At 35.4% G+C, this 19118-nt stretch overlaps 1 protein-coding gene across 4 annotated transcripts in view; it reads right to left on the minus strand.

The window, feature by feature from the left end:
- mybpc2a (myosin binding protein Ca) overlaps positions 1–19118 on the minus strand; it is a 63762-nt gene that overhangs the window by 40509 nt on the left and 4135 nt on the right. For 2 of the 4 annotated variants that reach the window (XM_044101431.1, XM_044101432.1), the window contains exons 2-4: positions 3811–3846; positions 2471–2479; positions 2365–2385 (exon numbers count right to left, since the gene is read on the minus strand). In XM_044101431.1, coding sequence (XP_043957366.1) covers positions 2365–2385; positions 2471–2479; positions 3811–3846 — 66 coding nt within the window. Of the gene's footprint in view, positions 1–2364; positions 2480–3810; positions 3847–19118 lie in introns of all 4 variants that reach the window. The other 2 variants (XM_044101430.1, XM_044101433.1) reach the window with 2 other exon arrangements.

A 19118-nucleotide genomic window follows, 5' to 3' on the forward strand; every position in this document is an offset into this window, starting at 1 on the left:
TTTGTTTTGGTTGTATTTACCCAGAATGCCATGCGCAGTAGTCGACTTCCTGCTTTGGGAACGGTTTCTGGTCAGCTTGGTTTTCACATAAGCATTCAAACTGCACCAGGTTTCACTTAAACTGAACTGAGGTTTAGTTTTTGGGTTGACGGCACATTCACACCTTCCCAGACAAACCGGACTTCCCAAACAAACCGGACTGGACTTTGATTGAAACGGACCAAACAAAGCTGATGTGAATGTGAGCCGACATTAAAGTGAACCAAGTCTGAGCGAATTTAATACTCATAAGTCTGGATTTAACAAAAGATCTCCAGAGACTCTTCTAACATTTCCCGGACAGAAGGAAAATAAATAATCTCCTTCATTATGATTCCCTTTGATAAATGCAGCTGTACAAACATTGAACATAAATTTTTTATGGTCATCTACCGATATTCAACAATTTCACACTTAGTTTATCCACAGTCATAAATTTCACTGAAAACGTCTGGATTTTTTTGCTTTTTTATGCAGCTGGGGACATAAATTGTGAGGAACAATCACCGGTTCCTCCTGTTTTCCTCTAACGGCTTCGTCTCACGATCTGCAGGATGTTGGGAAAAACGCGCAGCAACAACTGATGGCAGCGCGAAGGAAATCAGACACACTCAGCGGAGCGCAACCAAACATGCTTAACATCAGGGGCTGTGGGAATATCTGAGCCGCTCGATTTAATCCAGGAGTTTGAGGCCGAACGAGTTATGATACAGAATTAAATCGCCGCTGGGAAAGATGTCTGGAAAGCCTGGAAATAAAACTGATCACACTGAAATATTTAGAGAGATCCAAGGTTTAATTTGAGTTTATTTATTCAAGAGGTTTGAAACCTCATTTTAAAAAAACATTGTTTGTTTCACAGCAGACTCACCTGGAGAGTTTCTGGATGAAAAACTGGATTTTGGTTTCATCTGGTCAACAAGAGAGATCAGTGAACCCGGTTTGTTTACGATTGTGAAGGTAAGTTATTATTATTATCATTTTACTATTTCTGAGTTATTCTTACGGGGTAATAAAGTCGGATTTGTGGAGCCTTTTTGGTGTTGGTTCTCTGAATGGTTTAAAGTTTTCTTGAGCAGCTTCATCTCAGCCTCACACAGAGAATAAATCGATTTCCAATCAGTTTTTTGCACCAAACAATTAATAATAAACATGTTTTCACTGAGGCTTTTCAATGTGTATACATTTCAAATTTTAAATTGACATTTTTGACAGTATACAAAATACATCAGCAAATATTGCAGTACAAATATTGAGAGGGAACGCAAAAGAAACATTTTTCCTTTTCAACTAAATATAACAAATCTTTTTTTATAGTCCCTCAATCAAAAGATTTTTTATTTTTCTTAACCTTACTTCAACCTGGATCTAAAATTTTTTATTAAATTAGCTTTTCTTCCATCGGTATGTTATAAATTATTTTTGTCTTGAACAAAAATATTTTTAACATATTTTTTATTGCACTGCAAAAACACTAAACAAAAAGTATTTTTGATTTATTTCTTGTGCAAATATCTTAGTACAATTGAAATAAAACAAAACTTACAGGTAATTTTTTAGCTAAATATAAGAGTTATTTTTAAGTCAATAATTACTTTCTATTGATGAAATAATACTCGATTTTTTCTAACAGATTTCTGAATTTTTGTTATTAATTTACTCCTTTTTTAAAATTTCTAATAACTAATACCTCATCGTACAAAACTAACTCACGTAATTTTTTAGGAATATTCAGTAGCTTGTTTTAAATAAATAATTCTTTAACATTGACAAAAAAGTAATAGTTCTGTTATGAGATAATTTTACTTATAACAACGCAATTTCTCCATATTTTAAGTAAAATAATCTGCCAGTGGAACAGGAACTTTTTAAAAATAAATCTTAAGGGATTATTGACTTTAAAAAAGCTCTTATACGTTGCTGAAAAGTGACTTGTAAGTTAGTTTTGTCTTATTTCAAGTGCATTAAGATATTTGCACTAGAAATAAACCAAAAATAATTGGTAAAAATTTGTGTTTTTCAGTGTAGACGACTACAATAAAGGACAGATGTGAGGAAATAATCTGCATCGCATGACGTAAAGCTGGAATACCAAAAGTCATCCATGGATCCATGCAGAGTGAATAAACGGCTCCGGATTCTACCAGCTGGGTTCAAATCGCGGAGCTAAACGTGAGAACTCGGCGCCAATGAAACCACGGAGACGGTAAAACGGCTTCCTGCTCCATCCAGCAGCGACGCCGTGGGAGTCATGCACCTCCACGCTCAGTCCCATCACCCACAGAAGATCACAGCTTCTGTGTTTGTTTCATCACTCAGCCTTACCGTCCTCCTCCGCTGGCTTCTCTGAATGATCGGAAAGAAACACCGGATGATGATGATGATGATGAGTATAGGAACGACTGCGAAGGATGTGGTGGGTTTCTCTTACCCTTTTTGTCTGAAAGGAAGAACAGCAAGAACATTAATCAGAAATGATTCTGGAGAGGTCAGTCTGAGCATAAAGCAAAAGAGCTAAACTACAAAAACATACAATATTACCAAATGTTTTTGTCTAATTTCTAGTGTAAATAACTTGGTACTTGAACTAAAACAAAACTGCAATAGTGTATTAGAGCCATTACAGATAAAATAGTAGAGGAACCTGCCAAAAAACTGTGATTAATTTCAGAAAATTTCTAGGAAAAACATGGAAATTCCTAAGTTTGAAAAGTTGAAAATAAGGTAGAAAAAAATGATATTTTAAAAATAATCTCAGAAATTTTCAAGACAAAACATGGACATTTCTCAGCTTGTAAAGTGAAAAGTAAAAAAAAAAAACCCTCAGAGATTTCTAGCTTTTTTTTTTGTTGTAAAAACTTGGAAATTTCTGAGATTGAAGTTTTGAAAATTTCTTGGCAAAAACTGAGAATCTGAGACATTTTTGAGAAAAAAAAATACTTTGAAATTTCAGAGTTTGTAAAGTGAAATCAGAAAATTTTAGCTGAGTTTAAGAAATTTTTGAGAAAAAAGATTAAAATTTTGAGTTTCAAAAGTTGAAAATGTTGTACTTATTTTTCAAGCCAATTTCTGATAATAATCTCAAAATTTGCGGGGGGGGTTTTGGCAGAAATGTACTAATTTTTCCATCTATAACCGCCCTAATACACGGTCGTTCAAAACCTACTTACAAGAAACTTTTTGACTTTTTCAGTCAATAATTAAGTAAATCCACTGGCAGATTATTTCACTTAAAACAAAGTAAATTATTAGATGTTTTTAAGTTTAGAAGCCTTTAAACACATTTGTGCAGACTACATTACTGTATGAAGTTTTTCTTATCTGTTTTTATTTTTTGATTATTGGTTTATCTTTAATAAACCAACTAATCAAAGTCTATTACATTTCACCAGCTCTAACGTGACAGATAATGAACCCATAGAAAATAAAATACATACATTTAGATCATTAATCAACAAAAACAGTACTTTATTTTAAATTTAAAAACCAAACATCTGAATTTCATCATGTTATGTTTATGTATACAAGTGAACAATCTGCCAGTAGAACCAGTCATTTTTCATCAATATTAAGGAATTATTGATTTAAAAGAAGCTGCTATGTTGCTGAAAAGTTGCTTGCAAGTTAGTTTTGTCTTATTTGAAGTCCAGTAAGACATTTGCAGTAGAAACTAGACCAGTATACTTGGTAAGGTTTTGTGTTTTTGCAGTGTAAGCTGGGTTACTGTGGATTCCCTTGAGAGCTCAGATTAGGTGCCACTTAGACTCTTACCAGCAGGGGCTGCTGCAGCCTCATCGCTCTGGGCTTCTGCAATTAAACAACAATTATGCAAATTAATTAGTACATCCTCATTATTTCATATCATATAGCACCAGCAGCGCTAATTTTGCACAGTCACATTAAAACGTTGGGACTCAGTGAACCGTTTGAAGAGCAACATCCTGTGAACTGAATCCTCAAGAGACCCCAGTAATTATTGCCATCAATAGCTAATCATTCAAACACATACCTATGGGCACTTATCAGTTTAGTTATATAAAACGTAGACATGGGGAAAAAGAAAGTGCACCCTATTGTAATTTGTATTACAACAGGGTTGGGTGTTTACCAGCTTTGTAAACCATTTAAATCTACCTTCAGGTGAAAAAATGTATTGTTTAATAATCCAAACTTTAATTAATCCAATGAATCTGTGTAGGAAAACAAAGAGTTGCCATGGTGACACATTACAAACTAGGACATGTATTGTTTGATTGTAAAACAAATCAATCTCCGATATCAAGATTTCACTTTGATTCATTCAGAATGAACTGTTTCAGGTAAAACCAGCCATACAAAACTGCTGGAACTTATGTTGCTAGGTAACAGGAGTGGGCTTGGCTGGGGTTGCTAGGTAACAGTGAGGGCTTTTGGGTTGCTAGGTGAGCGCCAGGGCCTGCTGGTTGAAGCAATGGTGTAGATGGGAAACAAAAAAAAGGAGTAAATTTCCACCAAAAAACTTTGAAATTTTCTTGAAAGAAAAAAAAAACAGTTGTAGGAGAAAGTTTTAGCTAACTTTTGAAACTCAGAAAATTCTGAGTTTTTTCTAGAAAATGTCCAAGATCAAGCTAAAAATTTCAGCACAAATTATTTTAGCACATTTTCACTTTTCAAACTAAGAAATTTCTTAGATTTATCTCAAAATTTTGGAATTTATTTAAACTCAAATTTGAATTTTCAAACAAAAAATTTAAAAGACCAATGTAAAGATTTTGTTTTTTTTTCAAGTAACTAACTTTTCAAACTAAAATATTTCCGAGATTTTATTTTTTCCAGAGTTTTTTGGCGGAAATTCACTCCTTTTTCCCCATGTCATTTTCTAGACACTAAAAAACATTAACTTGTTGCCAAAAACCAGCCCAGTGTTTTTTAAAGTGCTTGGATTGTTTTTGGAAGCAGTAGAAATAGAAACCCAAATGCAAGAACAAAAATGTGCATAACATAAATTTTGCATAGTAGGTTCCCTTTAAGTATTTTTAGTGCCTGGTAAAGGTCTTTTTTAAAACTGGATGAGTTTGCACTTTAAGACAAAATCTCTGGGTACAGAAATCCAAACAGTGCATGAAACCAGAGTTTTAACAAACAGTCGTCTAACTCTCCTTCATTTCTGCAGGGATCGCTTCTGGCAAAAAGGAATATTGGATTTCAACAAGCGAACGGTGCGCGATCCGGACGAGCTTTACAGAAACAGCGAGGCTGAGATAAATATAAGTGAGTTTTTTCTCTTTTTTTTTACAGAGATCATGAGGAATAATTGAGCTTTAAATTTCACCGAAAGGCTCGGCCTCCAGACAAATGAGCTTTTGATGGGATAAAGAACATCAAAGTTACAGGATCGCAGAAATCTGGGTTGGCAGCCAGAGGAACGAAGATCAGGAATAAATTTATGACTGCCAGGAAAACCGAAGCCCACAGCTGACTTAACTCCGGCAGCATTCAGCATCTATTAAAAAGATCTACGTTAATAATATCACTGGACTGACGAGGGTTATGTTTAAACTTCAGGAAAGGAAGGAAAGAAGGAAGGAAAGAAGGTAGGGAGGAAAAAATAGGAAAGATTGGAAGATGGAAGGGAGGGAGGAATAAAGCAAGGAAGAAAGGAAATAGGAAAGAAAGGAAGGAACATAGGAAGAGAAGAATGAGTAAAGGAGGAAAGAAGAATGGAAAGAAGGAAGGAGGGAAGGAATTATGGAAAGAAGAAGCAAGGAAAGAAGCAAGGAAGGAAACAAGAAAAAAAAAGAGAAATGGCAGGAGGGAGGGAAGGAGGAAGAATAAAGAAAAGAGCAAAGGAAGGTAGAAAAGAAATGAAAAAGGTAGCAAAAAAGGAAGGAAGGAGTTATGGAAAGAAGGAAAGAGAACAGTAGTGAAGTAAGGAATGGAAAAAGGAAGGAAGGAAGGAAGGAAGGATGCAAACAGTAATACATTGCAACAGAATTAATTTCAATGTATTTATAATTTGCTTATAAGTTAGGAAGGAGACGGGAGCTAGCTCTTAGCTTATAGCTTATTTATTGTTGTCATAGCAACTCCATGGCAACTGCCTGCCAATATGGCTGCCAGTTACACAGTGCAAAGTCTCATGAGAACTTCTTTATTTTAAAAAAATAAAATAAAATTTTTTTAACAATCGTCAGAACATTGACATAAAAAAATAGAAATAAGTAAATTTATTCATATAGTGACAAAAAAATCAACAAAAGATTTACAAAATATGAAATTTTAGTTATAAATTTAGAGTTTTTATGGCTTTTGGATTATTAGATGATAATAATTGAGTTTTTCATGAAGTCACAAAAGAACAATAAATAGTGATTAAGTGACACACTGACAGGAGGAAGCTGGAATTGAACCTACAACCTTCTGATTGCAAAACAACTACCCACTGGGTCGCCCACAAATTTCACAACTTTCCTGCCAAAAATCCATCCAGAACGTTTTACAACTTGACTTTCTGTGATTATTTATGATGAATTATTTGCGTCTTCTAGAGGTTGGAAGCTAATGCAGCTTAACTAGGGGAGCCGGCAGTCGGTGAAAGTCATTATTGGGTTTTCTTAGCCGAGTCCTCGTCGTTATTTCCCTCTCTGTCATTGCGCTTACTGAGGGATTCCTGCTCTCCATTCTGCTCCTGCCCTGCATCCCAAACATCTTCTGCTCAAATCGTACGGGGATTTGGGGTCTTATTGGTGGCATTAACCGGCTTTGAAAAGCTCGATCAGCCGCTCAAGAATGTAAACAACTCAGCAGCAGAGTTACTCTTTATAACAGGAGGTAATCAGTGCCAGAAGCACCACAGCAAATCACTTAAATACAAAGAGAAGCATAGAAAAACCTTTTAAATATTTTTAACAACGCTGATTTAGCAATGTTAGTAAGATTAAAACGGATAATTGAAATGGTTCCATAAAACATTTCACTTTACTGTCACTTTAATTCATAGAAAAGTTTTTATTGACCTCAAAGTGGAGAAATGTGCTGCATAGTAACAAAACAGATAGTAACAAAAACAGGAAGTGGATTACAGCACACGGCATTCTGGGTAAAAATATCTAAAACCAACATAAAGAATGATGGAAAAAATGGGATAAAATCCCATTAATGGAACTTTTTTACTTTATAAGATATGTTTTTGTATAAAGTTATATGTGACTGTCCTCTTCATGCGAGTGTCTTCAGTCAGAGGCTTATTCAAATTCAGTGTAATACAGACTGCTACAGGAGATCCTTCCTTACAACAGCCATCAAAATCTAAAATAATTTGGATTTGAGTTAATATGAATTACAATAACATTTAAATTCCCTTTGGGATCAAAAAACTATTTTTAAATTTTAATTTAATCAAACTCTAATTTGTCTAGAAAGTTCGGTTCGTTTGATGAAAAGCTCTAGTCCGCCTATTAGCCTCGGTTTTGGTTCAGTTGATCGGCCCATGTGAACGCCAAGTGGACCAATGTCCGCCCCAAAAGCAGGAAGTGGACTACAGCACAGGCCATTCTGGGTAAATACAACCAAAACAAATGTTTAGAGTTTAGCGTTGGCGCAAAAATGAGCTTGTGGTCCTTTGCCAAAGACAAGAGAAATCCTACAGCTGCTAAAATTTGACGCCACTCCATTTTTGTTTACATTTTGTGAAGAAGAAAGCTGCGTTCAGTGTTTTCTTCAATGGTTCTTGGTGCAGAGCCCCCACATGTGAGGAGGGGGACAGGCTTTTTAAGAGTTAATTTTGTTTGGCACAGTGCAGTGAGAACGCAAACTGCAGCAGCTAAAAATGGAACAAATGTAGCTACTTTGTTCCCCAATGGAACCAAATCTATCAGGTGTGAAAACTCCTTCAGTTCAAGGCTGATAAAATGAGAGCTGCTAAATGTTGTGATTCTCCTCTATTCATCCTCCTTCACCCACCATCATGAGATCCTGCTTTTCTCTATAAGAGGCTGTTAGTACACTACTGGAGCCACTGTGACCCCCTGCTAACATGCTAACGCTAAACATAAGCCGCAGCTGCAGATCTATCTTCTCTCTCATTATCGTCCGGCCTTTATGCTTTGGCCTAAATAACTTTACTCAGCAGTCATCTGTTTCCCTGTCTTCCAGGTATCTGTTAAATGGATAATATATCTTCCTTTCTGCTTAATGCAAATCCTCATTCTCAGCAGTTTTTATTCCGCTGCTTCTCTGTCCTACTTTAATCTGATTTCATGTTTTTTTAAAGGGGAGAAAAGAGCAGAAGGGAGAGCAAAACTCAATGTAGATGAAATATATTCTCTAAGAACTATATTTGATAATGTGTTTACATTATTGTGCTCAGTTTCTGGTGACCTTATAAATATCAATACCAAACTGAAATACAAATAATTCAACATGTATCTAAAATTTAAAACCAGTTTTTACTCTCCAAAGCTCACCTGTGGTATATATTTAAACAGATAGCGAACGCTAACTACAAAGTAACACTAAAGTTAAGATGTGATAAAAGCTTAGTTACCAGAAGGTATTTTAGTGTACCTAAGAGTTACTACATAAATAACTGTAGGAGCTATTAGTTACTTAAATGGTTTTAATTCCCATAAACCAACCATTCAGTTTACTGAATGAATCAGTATTTGTTATTGTCATTATTAGTACTAAAATATTTCACATTAAGATCTAACCAATTAGCTTTCGTTAGCTTTTAATTGTATTGTTTCAGACACAGTTTCTTTTGCAAATCAACTGTGGGGTTCTGCTGGACCCTTAAAGAAATTATATTAACATAAATCACATAAAACTGTTTACATTTTAGTTGCCACCATTAGCTTCTGTTAGCGTCTGTTAGCTGTCTGTGTCTCTGTTGTTTTTAAACTGAGAAACTTAGCAAAGTTAAAGCTTTAATATTGTGATATAAATGTTATATTAAAAGCATACTTTATTTAGAACCAAAGGCTTTATAATTTAGTTTTTTTGTTCCGTGGCAGTACATTAAAAAACAAACAAACGCAACTGTTAATAATTTAGAAAACAAGCTGATTAATATCACAATGCTCTCTTCATCTCCGTCTCTGTTTGTCTCTCCTGCCGACTCACATTTGAAGGCTAACCTCGGAGGAACGCGCTGCGTTAATCTCCTCTGACATCTTCTTGTCTTCCTCTGCTTGTTTAAGAAGTTACACTGAAAAACATTTCAACCAAACTAACATTTGACTTATGAAAATGATTTTATTTCTTCACTGCACAACAAAGCTAAAACATTTTAAATGTTTGTTTGATAGGATCTTGAGAGACAAACAGGTTTGGTTGTCAGTTAAAAACAGTAAAAATGTCACAAAAAAAATCCATAAACTGTAAAACAATTTATAGTTCAACTTTGTTGATTTGACATAAAATTGTCGTAAATAAATAAATAGGCAGAAACAGTAGTTTGTACTTTTTACATTTGTAAATTCATTATAGAGTTTTTTTCTTGTAAAAAATGTTTCTTTATGGAAAAAGATTGTTTATAAAACATGTTTTTGTGCAGTAAAGAAAATGCATCATTTGTAACCGTAAAATAAACAATCACAATGCTATCTAACCGCAAAAAATTGCATTGTTTTTGTTTTTTTGTTTGTTTTCCATTGTAACAGCCCTCCAAAATTTCAATTTGTGTGTATGGAATCAGAAAAAAATATTTTCAGCTTCTCATAAAAACACTAATCATTCAAGCTAGTTTATGTTACCTTGATAACTTAAGCAGCATCAATTTTTATATATACAAAAAATCTATACAAATATAATATATATAATATATTTATAATTTTTATTTACTAAATCAGAAAATGGTGGAGAAACCAAGCGTTACCCGGTTTTATTTCCAGTGCAGTCTGAGGTTGCTGAATACATTAGACAATTTAAAAGTGAACAATTTTCAGCCGAGGCTTAAAGCTGACGTGTTAACTGCTGGAGATTCTGGGACGAGCGGCTCGGCTCCACCAGAACCCAACACCGGGTCGTAGTAACATGTTCCCGCCGCTCGTGTTTTGTTGATACAACCTTTTGCCCTTTTCAGTACAGCGCAGTCACGCCACTCAACAGCTGAGTCAATAAAACTGAGAGCTCCTGTTACCGTGTGTGCTTTATAGTATGAATGTGCGAACAAATTCACATTCACATATTTTTGATGAAATCGTAATTAGAAAAAGCTTTTCAGGGCCGCCAATAAAGTAAGAAATGTTATTTAATTTTAACAGCTGTTGAAGTCAAATTTATCTTCCACTTTATAATTATTCAACACGTGATGAAATATCATGAAATTCCACTTAAATTTGTTTTTGTGGCATGACGAGAAGTTGAGCTCATTTGTACTGTAATTACTTCAAATGTCTCAAGCTAATTTTTACTACTTGGATGAGATTTACTCGTCTAAAACTAAAACTTAAATGTAAAAATACAATGTTGGATAACTGTATTGCTCCAGATTAGACTCTTATTTTCCTTGAAACACATGAATCCCACTTAGGGCTGAAAAACTTATGATACATTTGTTTTATATCATTCAACAGATAATTATTTATTCTTTTTTGTCTTAAATGTCTGAAATACAGATAACTGTTGGTGTGACCTTTCCTCTTTTATCCAGTTTTCACTCCTCATAGATTTTTTAAGCAGTTATGTGGCACAGTGGAAAAACCTTAAACTGCTGCTGTGGAAGTTACTTAACAGGTTGTTGCTAGGTAACCAAAGAATGACTGAGTTGCTAGGTAACCAAAGTGTGAGTGAACCAGTTGATTCCACCATTTCTTTTAGCCAGCAGTGAAAAGTTGAGCAGCAATATTTTATTAAACATATCATTCATTTATATTGATCATGCATCTATTGCCTAAATATATATTATTGATTTTTTTTGTCCCACTATAAAAGCAGCTCACTCAGATCACCTTTATCCAAACTGAATTGACCTGATACCAAGTGCAAAATTCAAATATATGTCTACATTGCAGAATGCTGGTTATTATATTCTGGATGAACATCAGTGGTATTTACTTGCCGGAGGGCATTTTATTATGACCCAAACAGAGCTGTATTTCTTACAAAAGGAAGATTAAAACGGATAAATTCACTAAAAAAAAAACAAAAAAAAACTAAAAAAAAACATCAAAGAATACAGTTTTGCAGTTACAAACCATAAAATCTGTCACATTCTAAATTAGGCCACCTTTAAATGAGATCAAGTTGCAAAGGAAGAAGAAAATTAGATCTTTAAACTTCATCCAAGAACCAAAAGCATGCAGAAAATTCCTCTCTGCTGGTAATTAAAGATTTCAAAAAGCAGGTTATTCTGCAGGAAATAAGAGCGCTCAGTTTCCAACAGGAGGATTTGAGCTAGGGGAGGTCTGTGTAAATTTGGTTGACCTACTTTTTGTTTCTGGCTGCTGTGCTTCAGCCTTTAATATTTAAGAAGATCCTTACTCCTAATGAACCTTTCTCAGAATCTGTGTAAGGTGAACATGCCTTACAAAACAAGGCTGTTTGTCCTTCCGTGTGCGGATTAAACTGTTCTTAATTACTTTATGAGAGATAATTATAGTCATTTAGAAAAAAATAAGCTATTCTGCAAAGATTTTAAAGGGTTCAGAGGTGAAAACGTGCATCAGACGGAAAATATTTGACCATTTTAGTAATGATAAATAAATAAATAAAAATAAATAAATAAAGTTTAAATACATTGTTGGTTTTATTTTTTACACGTTTGACCTAATTTTGGATTTTTAAAAGTATTTGCTCTGTTTCAGTTTAGATGAAAGAAAATTTTAAAAGGCAGTTTTGATTTCATTATTTAAAAGAAAAAGCTCTCTATATTCATAGACCAGACTGAAAATTCTGTGAGTAACTAATTTTTTTTTCTTTTTTTGCTATCAAAATCAGATTTTCTGGTTATTTGCAAGATTTTTGCAATATATTTTCCTCATTAAACCCCATCCAAAATCTAAATGTAGAAAAAAATTTACAAAATAATAATTTTCTTTATTATTATGTCTTAAAGAAGATAAAAAGCTCGATTTTTGCTACAGATTATGGACTATTACAACTTAGCAGTGCAGTAGAAGCAAGGACACTTAAACAAAATGTTTGTTTTTTTTAAACATTTTTGCTAAAAATTGTCACTGAAATTCATAACTATGCTTTAACGTTAAAAAATGTGAGGATCTGTGGGTTTTTCATTAATTGTGAAAAACTGGAGGGACTAAAATTTCATGAAACAAAAAATGTAAATCTCAAAATCAGTTCTTAAAATTAAATAATATATAGATTATATAGATTTTCACTAAATTTTGCAGTATTTGCCTTTATGTACGACAACAAATGTGACTTTTTGGTTCTCACCAACTTTATCACGGACTGTAACTTAACATCAAGAAAATCCAAGGCCGCAGTTTAGTAGAAATAAGAAATACTGCCACCTGCAGGTGAGAGTTTGCAGAAAATTTGAATATTTGTTGATTTTGCGTGAATGAATAAGCAAACTCTCGAAATGTCCTAGTCAAAACCCAGACTTTCATCCGACTGAGCTGCTATGGCATGGAAGTGATGGAAAATCTTTTATTTTTGGCTGAATTAAAACAACTGTGCAAAGAGTGGGACATTTATTGAGCAGAAAAGAGAATAAACATCTAACTTCATAACCTTTCTTTACTGTTTTGTAATTTTTAGCTGGTATATGTTTAATAACATTTAAAGGTGCAGACAGTCCTGCGTTATGCAGTTCGTGCTTTAGACTTTCAACCATGCAGAGGGAACGTAACAGACATGTTTTACAATGACGATGAAAAGAATTATGACTTATTTGGATCCTCTTTTGAAGTCTTTGTCTTTTGTCAGAAAGAAATGCTAAATTTGATTACGAAGCGCCAAAATATTCTGAAAATGTACCTAAATGGATGAAATATTGCCTTGTTTGGTCCACAAGGCTGGCTTTAAACTGCATGTTAAGATGCAGTCCTCTGCTTTCCCATTGTCGACACAGATTGTTCTCTAATTAGGCCAAGGCTTCTGTGAGGAAGATTTAAGAAACAGAAATCAATTCTGGGTGTTCATCCTCTGCTCGGCCCGTGTTCAAAGTCTTCGGTAAAGGCGTATCTGTCAACTTTTAGTCCGTCTTCTCAGGAACGCGTGGCGCAGTTGCTTGCCTCTGCATCTGTCTGTAATTCATCATGCAGCGGGTGCATACCTGCGGGAACTCAATGATGGCCACGGTATGAGGTAACGCAACACTGAGCCAGTTGTGATATGTTTTTTTTTTGGTTTTTTGGTGGGGTGATTAGGACGGAGTGTGAGATGACATGATGTTTGCTTCCCTTTTTTCTGCAGCCCATCTGAAGGGTTTAACCTTTCACTCAACAACTGTCGCTCTGCAGAAAGAAAAGATGGACCGCTGCTTGAAATCCAACGCCTCAGCACAACACCCCAGAGATGTTTTCAAACTATCTTCCCATGTTCATACAGCTCGATTCAGCAACCAGCGATTGCACCATCAAGGCCTTCGCCGCTGACTGTAAGCCCAGAGGGGAACGGGTTCATTTAATTTATTCAGGACAGATCACTGCGTCTCTTCCCAGCTCTAACTGTAGGTATACATTTATTTGGGTCTCAACTGCTTCTAAAAACTGCCTAAGCGCTTAAAAAAAAAAAAAACACCCAGCGGTTTTTGGCGTCTGGAAAACAAGCAGTTTCAAAACCCTTCTAAATGTAACATCACAAATCAGTAGTCACTGCCCCGTTACCTAGCAACCCCTGTTACCTGGCTACCAAAACGGAGCTCCAGCATGTTTGGCCACCTGGTTTTACCTCTGTATGCATTGTAAAATGGCTGCTGGAAAAGACAAATGTCAGAAACTCAGAATCCACCTTCTACAGTCTTGATGGTCGTTTAGGAAGCTCTACTTTGGCTTTTCAGAGATGTACAGTTCTATAATTGTCCATCTGTTTGCAGCTATTTTCACTTAAGGGGCGTGGCCAGCAGCAGCTTATTAGGTGAGAAGAGGCCCTAAAAAAGCTCATTCTGAACTGACCACACTAAAATCAGATTATCTAAGGTCAGATTTTGTGCCAAAAATTTAATTATCATGTTTGTATCACCTATATTTCTATCTAGGAAGCATAATAGATCACTTTTAAATCTACATGCTCCCAGTAGCTCAGGTAATAACAAGAAATCAGATTAGCTACCGTAACTAAGCAGATGACACACAGCTCTACATTATGACGTCACCAGGTGACTCCAAACCATCCAATCACTGAACAGATGCTTGGAACAGATAAATGTGTGGATGTGCCAAAACTTTCTCCAGCTGAACAAAAACAAAAGTGAAGTTATTATCTATGAACCGAAAGAGGAACGCTCTAGGATCAATGCCCAGCGCCAGTTATTACAACCAGAAACTAAAGGTCAGGCCAGAAATCTGGATGACCTCTGACCCAAACTTTCAGAGTCACATAAAGACAGTTACAAAGTCGGCCTTCTGTCACCTGAAGAACAGTTCTAGGATTAAAGGACTATTATTCATGTTAGAGTAGAAAAACCTTTACCAGCTGCAGTTAGTTGTCAAATTCACTTCCACTTCAGAGAGTACCAAGTAAGTAATGAGGCTACAGTTTCTTGTAAATGCACACCAATGAGGACAGCAGCTTTCATTTGTCCACATAGCTCCACTTAGTCAACCAGTTTGTCTGTCATCAGTATGCCTGAGTCTGCATGAAAAGCAAATAGAGGTCATGTTAACCGCTCCAGCTGCCAGGGATTTATTTATCAAGACATACTGAGGATATTCTTTATGTCTCCTCACTTCTAGGGCAGAGGTTTTGGATCCAACACAGACACTGGGCATGAAGGCCGTTTTCACACCCGATGGTGCTGTAGACTCGGCTCAATTGGGGATCAAAATAACATTTTGATAATTGTTACACTGCATTAAGTCAAAGCCGTTTCCCTCCCCACCTGTGGGGATGTTGTACCAAGAAATGCTGAAGGAAACAACACAAAAACCTCTGAAGAAGACACTGAACGCAACTTCCTTCTTCACAAAATGTTAACAAATATATAGTGTCGTCAGATTTTAACGGTTGTAGGATTTTTCTTTTGTCTTTGGTAAAACATGATTAGCCATTTCTCCTGCTAATGCTAGCCTCCTGCATTTGTTTTGGTTGTATTGACCCAGAAGGCTCTGATCTGTAGTCCACTTCCTGCTTTTGGAGCGGTCTCCAGTCCGCTTGGCGTTCACATATGTATTCAGAGATATGCATATGTGAACTGAGGTTTTCAAAGATAAACCTCAGTTCGAACACAAACTGAGGTTTGTAGGCGGACCAGAGTTTGCTTTTTCAGTTGATTGCGCTTTCACACTGGACTTTCTAGACAAACAGACCAGAGTTCAATTAAAGTGAACTAAAACTAAACAGGGCTGATGTCTTTACTGTACAGATTATAACAACCAACCATTTAAAGAAAATTAGCCTCAGCTTGAGTCAGGCTCTATATTTATCTTATTCTCCAGGAATGAAGCGTCTTCAGCCAGACTTGTGGAGAGGGTGACTCATCTCATTTGCCTCTCTGAAAATATGTCTACAAATGTTATTTAACACCCAAGCAGCTCCATATGATTACACCTCCACCTCTGTGCTTTATGACAGAGGATCATTCTCACTGGTAGACTCCTTCCTAGCCAGATTATGTAGATTGGGTCCCCATCAGTGGAGTCACTTTAGGAATTCAATCCCTTTGGAAGCAACTTGTTTATTTTTAAGTCTGGGAACAAACAGAATGCAGACATGAAGGCCGAACCAGCCCAGTTTATATTCAAACTCGTATTTCTACATTTGAATTTCAAAAATCTAAATAAATTGGAAGTAGTTCTCACTGCTAAATTGGTGGATTTCTGTTTGATTTGAGATGCTAAATTTCCAGCAGTTTGAATACTAAACAAAAACAGAAAGATGCTAATTTCTGCAAAATTGTCTACCACTCCAAACTGACCATTAATTTAGCAACAGAGCTACATATAGGCCTGTAATATTGGATCAATGGATTATTGAGGAATGAAAATTCAAGCTCATTTTGTCATTTTAGTGAATTTTATTGTTGTTTTGGATTAGAGATCCAATTCCTGCGTGCAGTGCCCGTGTGTTAGGATTTCTCCTGATTTCCTCCACTTCACTGAATAAAGAACCATATAAACATTTATTATTCAACACAAAACATGACAAGACTTTGCTGTCACTGTTTTTGTCTACCCTGCCCATTGAGTTATGAATTGTGTGCCATATTTGCAGTGGTGGGCATACTTCTGCCAATCTGCTAATGAGATAACAGCTGAACTGATTTTTCATTTAGCGCTTTGGCGCTTTTGTCAATTGTGAAAAAGTTTAGCACACTTAGTTTCTTCTAAATTATTTTTTCCAAATATGTTCCAAAATGCTACCATACTTGCCTGTTTTGTAAACTTTTAGTTGAATAAACTTCAAAATCTGTGGTAAAGTTTTGGTAATCAACTGCTATAGACATTTGTATTCATGTCATACAGCGATCAAACAGGCATCACCATATACAATAACTCTTTGAAGAATTTGAATTAATAGGAGCTACAGCAATATTTAATTTCCGTTTGGGATCAATGAGGTATTTTTGGTTTGTGAATTAGAAAACCAGCTGACCAAACGTGTTGGAACTCTTCTTCGGTTGCTAGGTAACGGGCGGAATTCGGCTGAGGTTGCTAGGTAACGGGCAGTGCCTGATGATTTGTGACGTTACATTCTGGAGGTTTTTGAAACGTCTCATTTCCCAGACTCTATAAAACATTAACTTATTGCCACAAACCATCTGGGTGTTTCTTTTTAGTTGGGACCCAAACGGAAGCTCAAAAACATGCAAAATGTGAAATGATCCACAGTTTTCTGCTGATTCTGCCTGTTTGATGTACTTTTCATATTCCTTAATTAGTCCAGCTGAGTCAAGTCCATCGTCTACTACATGAATTAACGGTTCTGCAGCGGCCGCCCTTACATTTGGGAACTATTCTTGTTGCTGTTTATTGGGATACGTGCTCCGTCGAGTCTCGGAAAGCTTTTCCCCGCTGAGAGCAAGACGCCGCGGGAGGAGCCGCATTAAAGTGACCAGCTGATCGACAGGCACAGAGGGGACTATGAAGCTAAGACAGTGCAATTGAGTTCAAGACGGGGGCAGCAATGTGAGGATGGGTGGATAGGAAGGAGCCTGATAATGTGGTGTTGGGAATATAATATGAATGATGTCAGGATGTCGGATCGGAGACTCATTTGTAGGATATAATAAAATGCAAGGATGAAATTACTGCATGATAGGAAAATAGAAATGGAAAAGATTTAGAGGTCTCTCTGCAGGGAAGATATATCAAATCGACACATTTCATCACGCATCAACGCTCACATGCATCTCTAAATATGGACTCCAATATTTCAAGAAAACTCCTTCTTTGGTTTGTCCAAACGTTTTGCCACATGGGCCAACATGTAGAACACAAAAATAATTAAAATCAAGAAAATATTGTTCTGTTTTGTAGGAATGGGATGTAATTTGTTGTGAAGTGTGTTACAATAATCAATTTTTAAATGAATTACATGATAAATTACAATGTTTAATTGTTTTTGACAGAATTTTGTTTGCAAACTAAATAATCCAGTTTATTTGTGGTTTCAGTTGTTTGTGTTTTTTATTTCCTTATTTTTTTTGTTTATTTAAAATGTCTTCCAGTTTGGTGTTCTGTACAAAATAATAAAAATAAAACATCTAGTTTTCTAATTTGTTTGGGCTTCATTGACCAAATTTACTCTCATTTACAAGAACAGAACTTTTCACTTTCTTGCAAAACCTTTGCAAATATTTAACCAAGTTCAATAAATTTTAAAAATGCAGATTTTGGTGGAACAAAATTGAAATTTCACTAAAAGTCTCTGGATTGATGTGGTTCAACATATATAAAAGCGTGGCCATAAAAAGACGAATAGTTTGTGTTTATTAAACGAAGGAGCATTAGGGCCATGCTAAAAAAAATTACAAAAAATTAAAATATGACAATTTGTAATAGTTATATAATATGAGAATAAATTTGTAAAAGTTTAAAGTCATAATACTTTGAGAACAAAGTTGCACAAGTATGACTTTATTCTGTAAGTATTTTGGCTTTATTCTGAAAATATGAATATTTTCGTATTATTTCAGTTTTATTTTTGTGATTTTTTTTTTTTACTTTGTTCTTGCAATTTTATTATAATCTTCTTCGTATGGCCCTGGTACTCCATTGTAATATTAACATTTTCCATTGTAAGAAAGTTGTGTTGCTAATAATTTCACCCTGATTATAAATAAAAAGTCTCCCTCTGCATCAACCACCCGTCCAGCTGCTGTATCAGTCTTGAGCTGCAGCTGAAGGGCCGCACAACTTCAGTCCAACGATCGCAAATGGACCTCAGGCCGCACTTTGGACACGACTTGTTTACCCTGGATAACTGTGTCCGAGTTGGAACATATAAAACCATTAAATCCCAGTTTTCCTTAGATACTGATGAGCGAGACGGTGAAAACGGTGCAGGTGGATGCCAGCCGGGCAGACGGTGTAACCGACAGAGAGCAGGCCGGGCCAGACGGATAAAGTGTTGGCGGAACGAAGACATGATGCAGCGTAGTCACACCTGACTTGGCGAAGGCCAATCTGACAAATCATTTTCCTGCTTAAATACTCTGGATGAGCCAACAGAGACATAAAAAATAACAATTAACCTTTTACAAGGCTTTCATTATAAAAATCTGATTTTTAAAAAGATTTTGTTGTTTTTTGAGGTTTCATAAATATGTTTCAATATGAAATTATTTTAGATTGTGTATAAAATATATTAAAATGTATTTATATTAAATAAGAATATACGGCTAAAAATCATATTCAAATCAAATTCAAAACTACTTTATTGATCCCAAAGCGAAATTAAATAATCTCACGATATAAGATTTTCATTTATGTCAATATTGCAAATTATTGATTAGTTTTTAGTTTCTGAAA

Source organism: Gambusia affinis, linkage group LG19 (assembly GCF_019740435.1).
Source record: "Gambusia affinis linkage group LG19, SWU_Gaff_1.0, whole genome shotgun sequence".
Lineage (NCBI taxonomy): Eukaryota > Metazoa > Chordata > Actinopteri > Cyprinodontiformes > Poeciliidae > Gambusia > Gambusia affinis.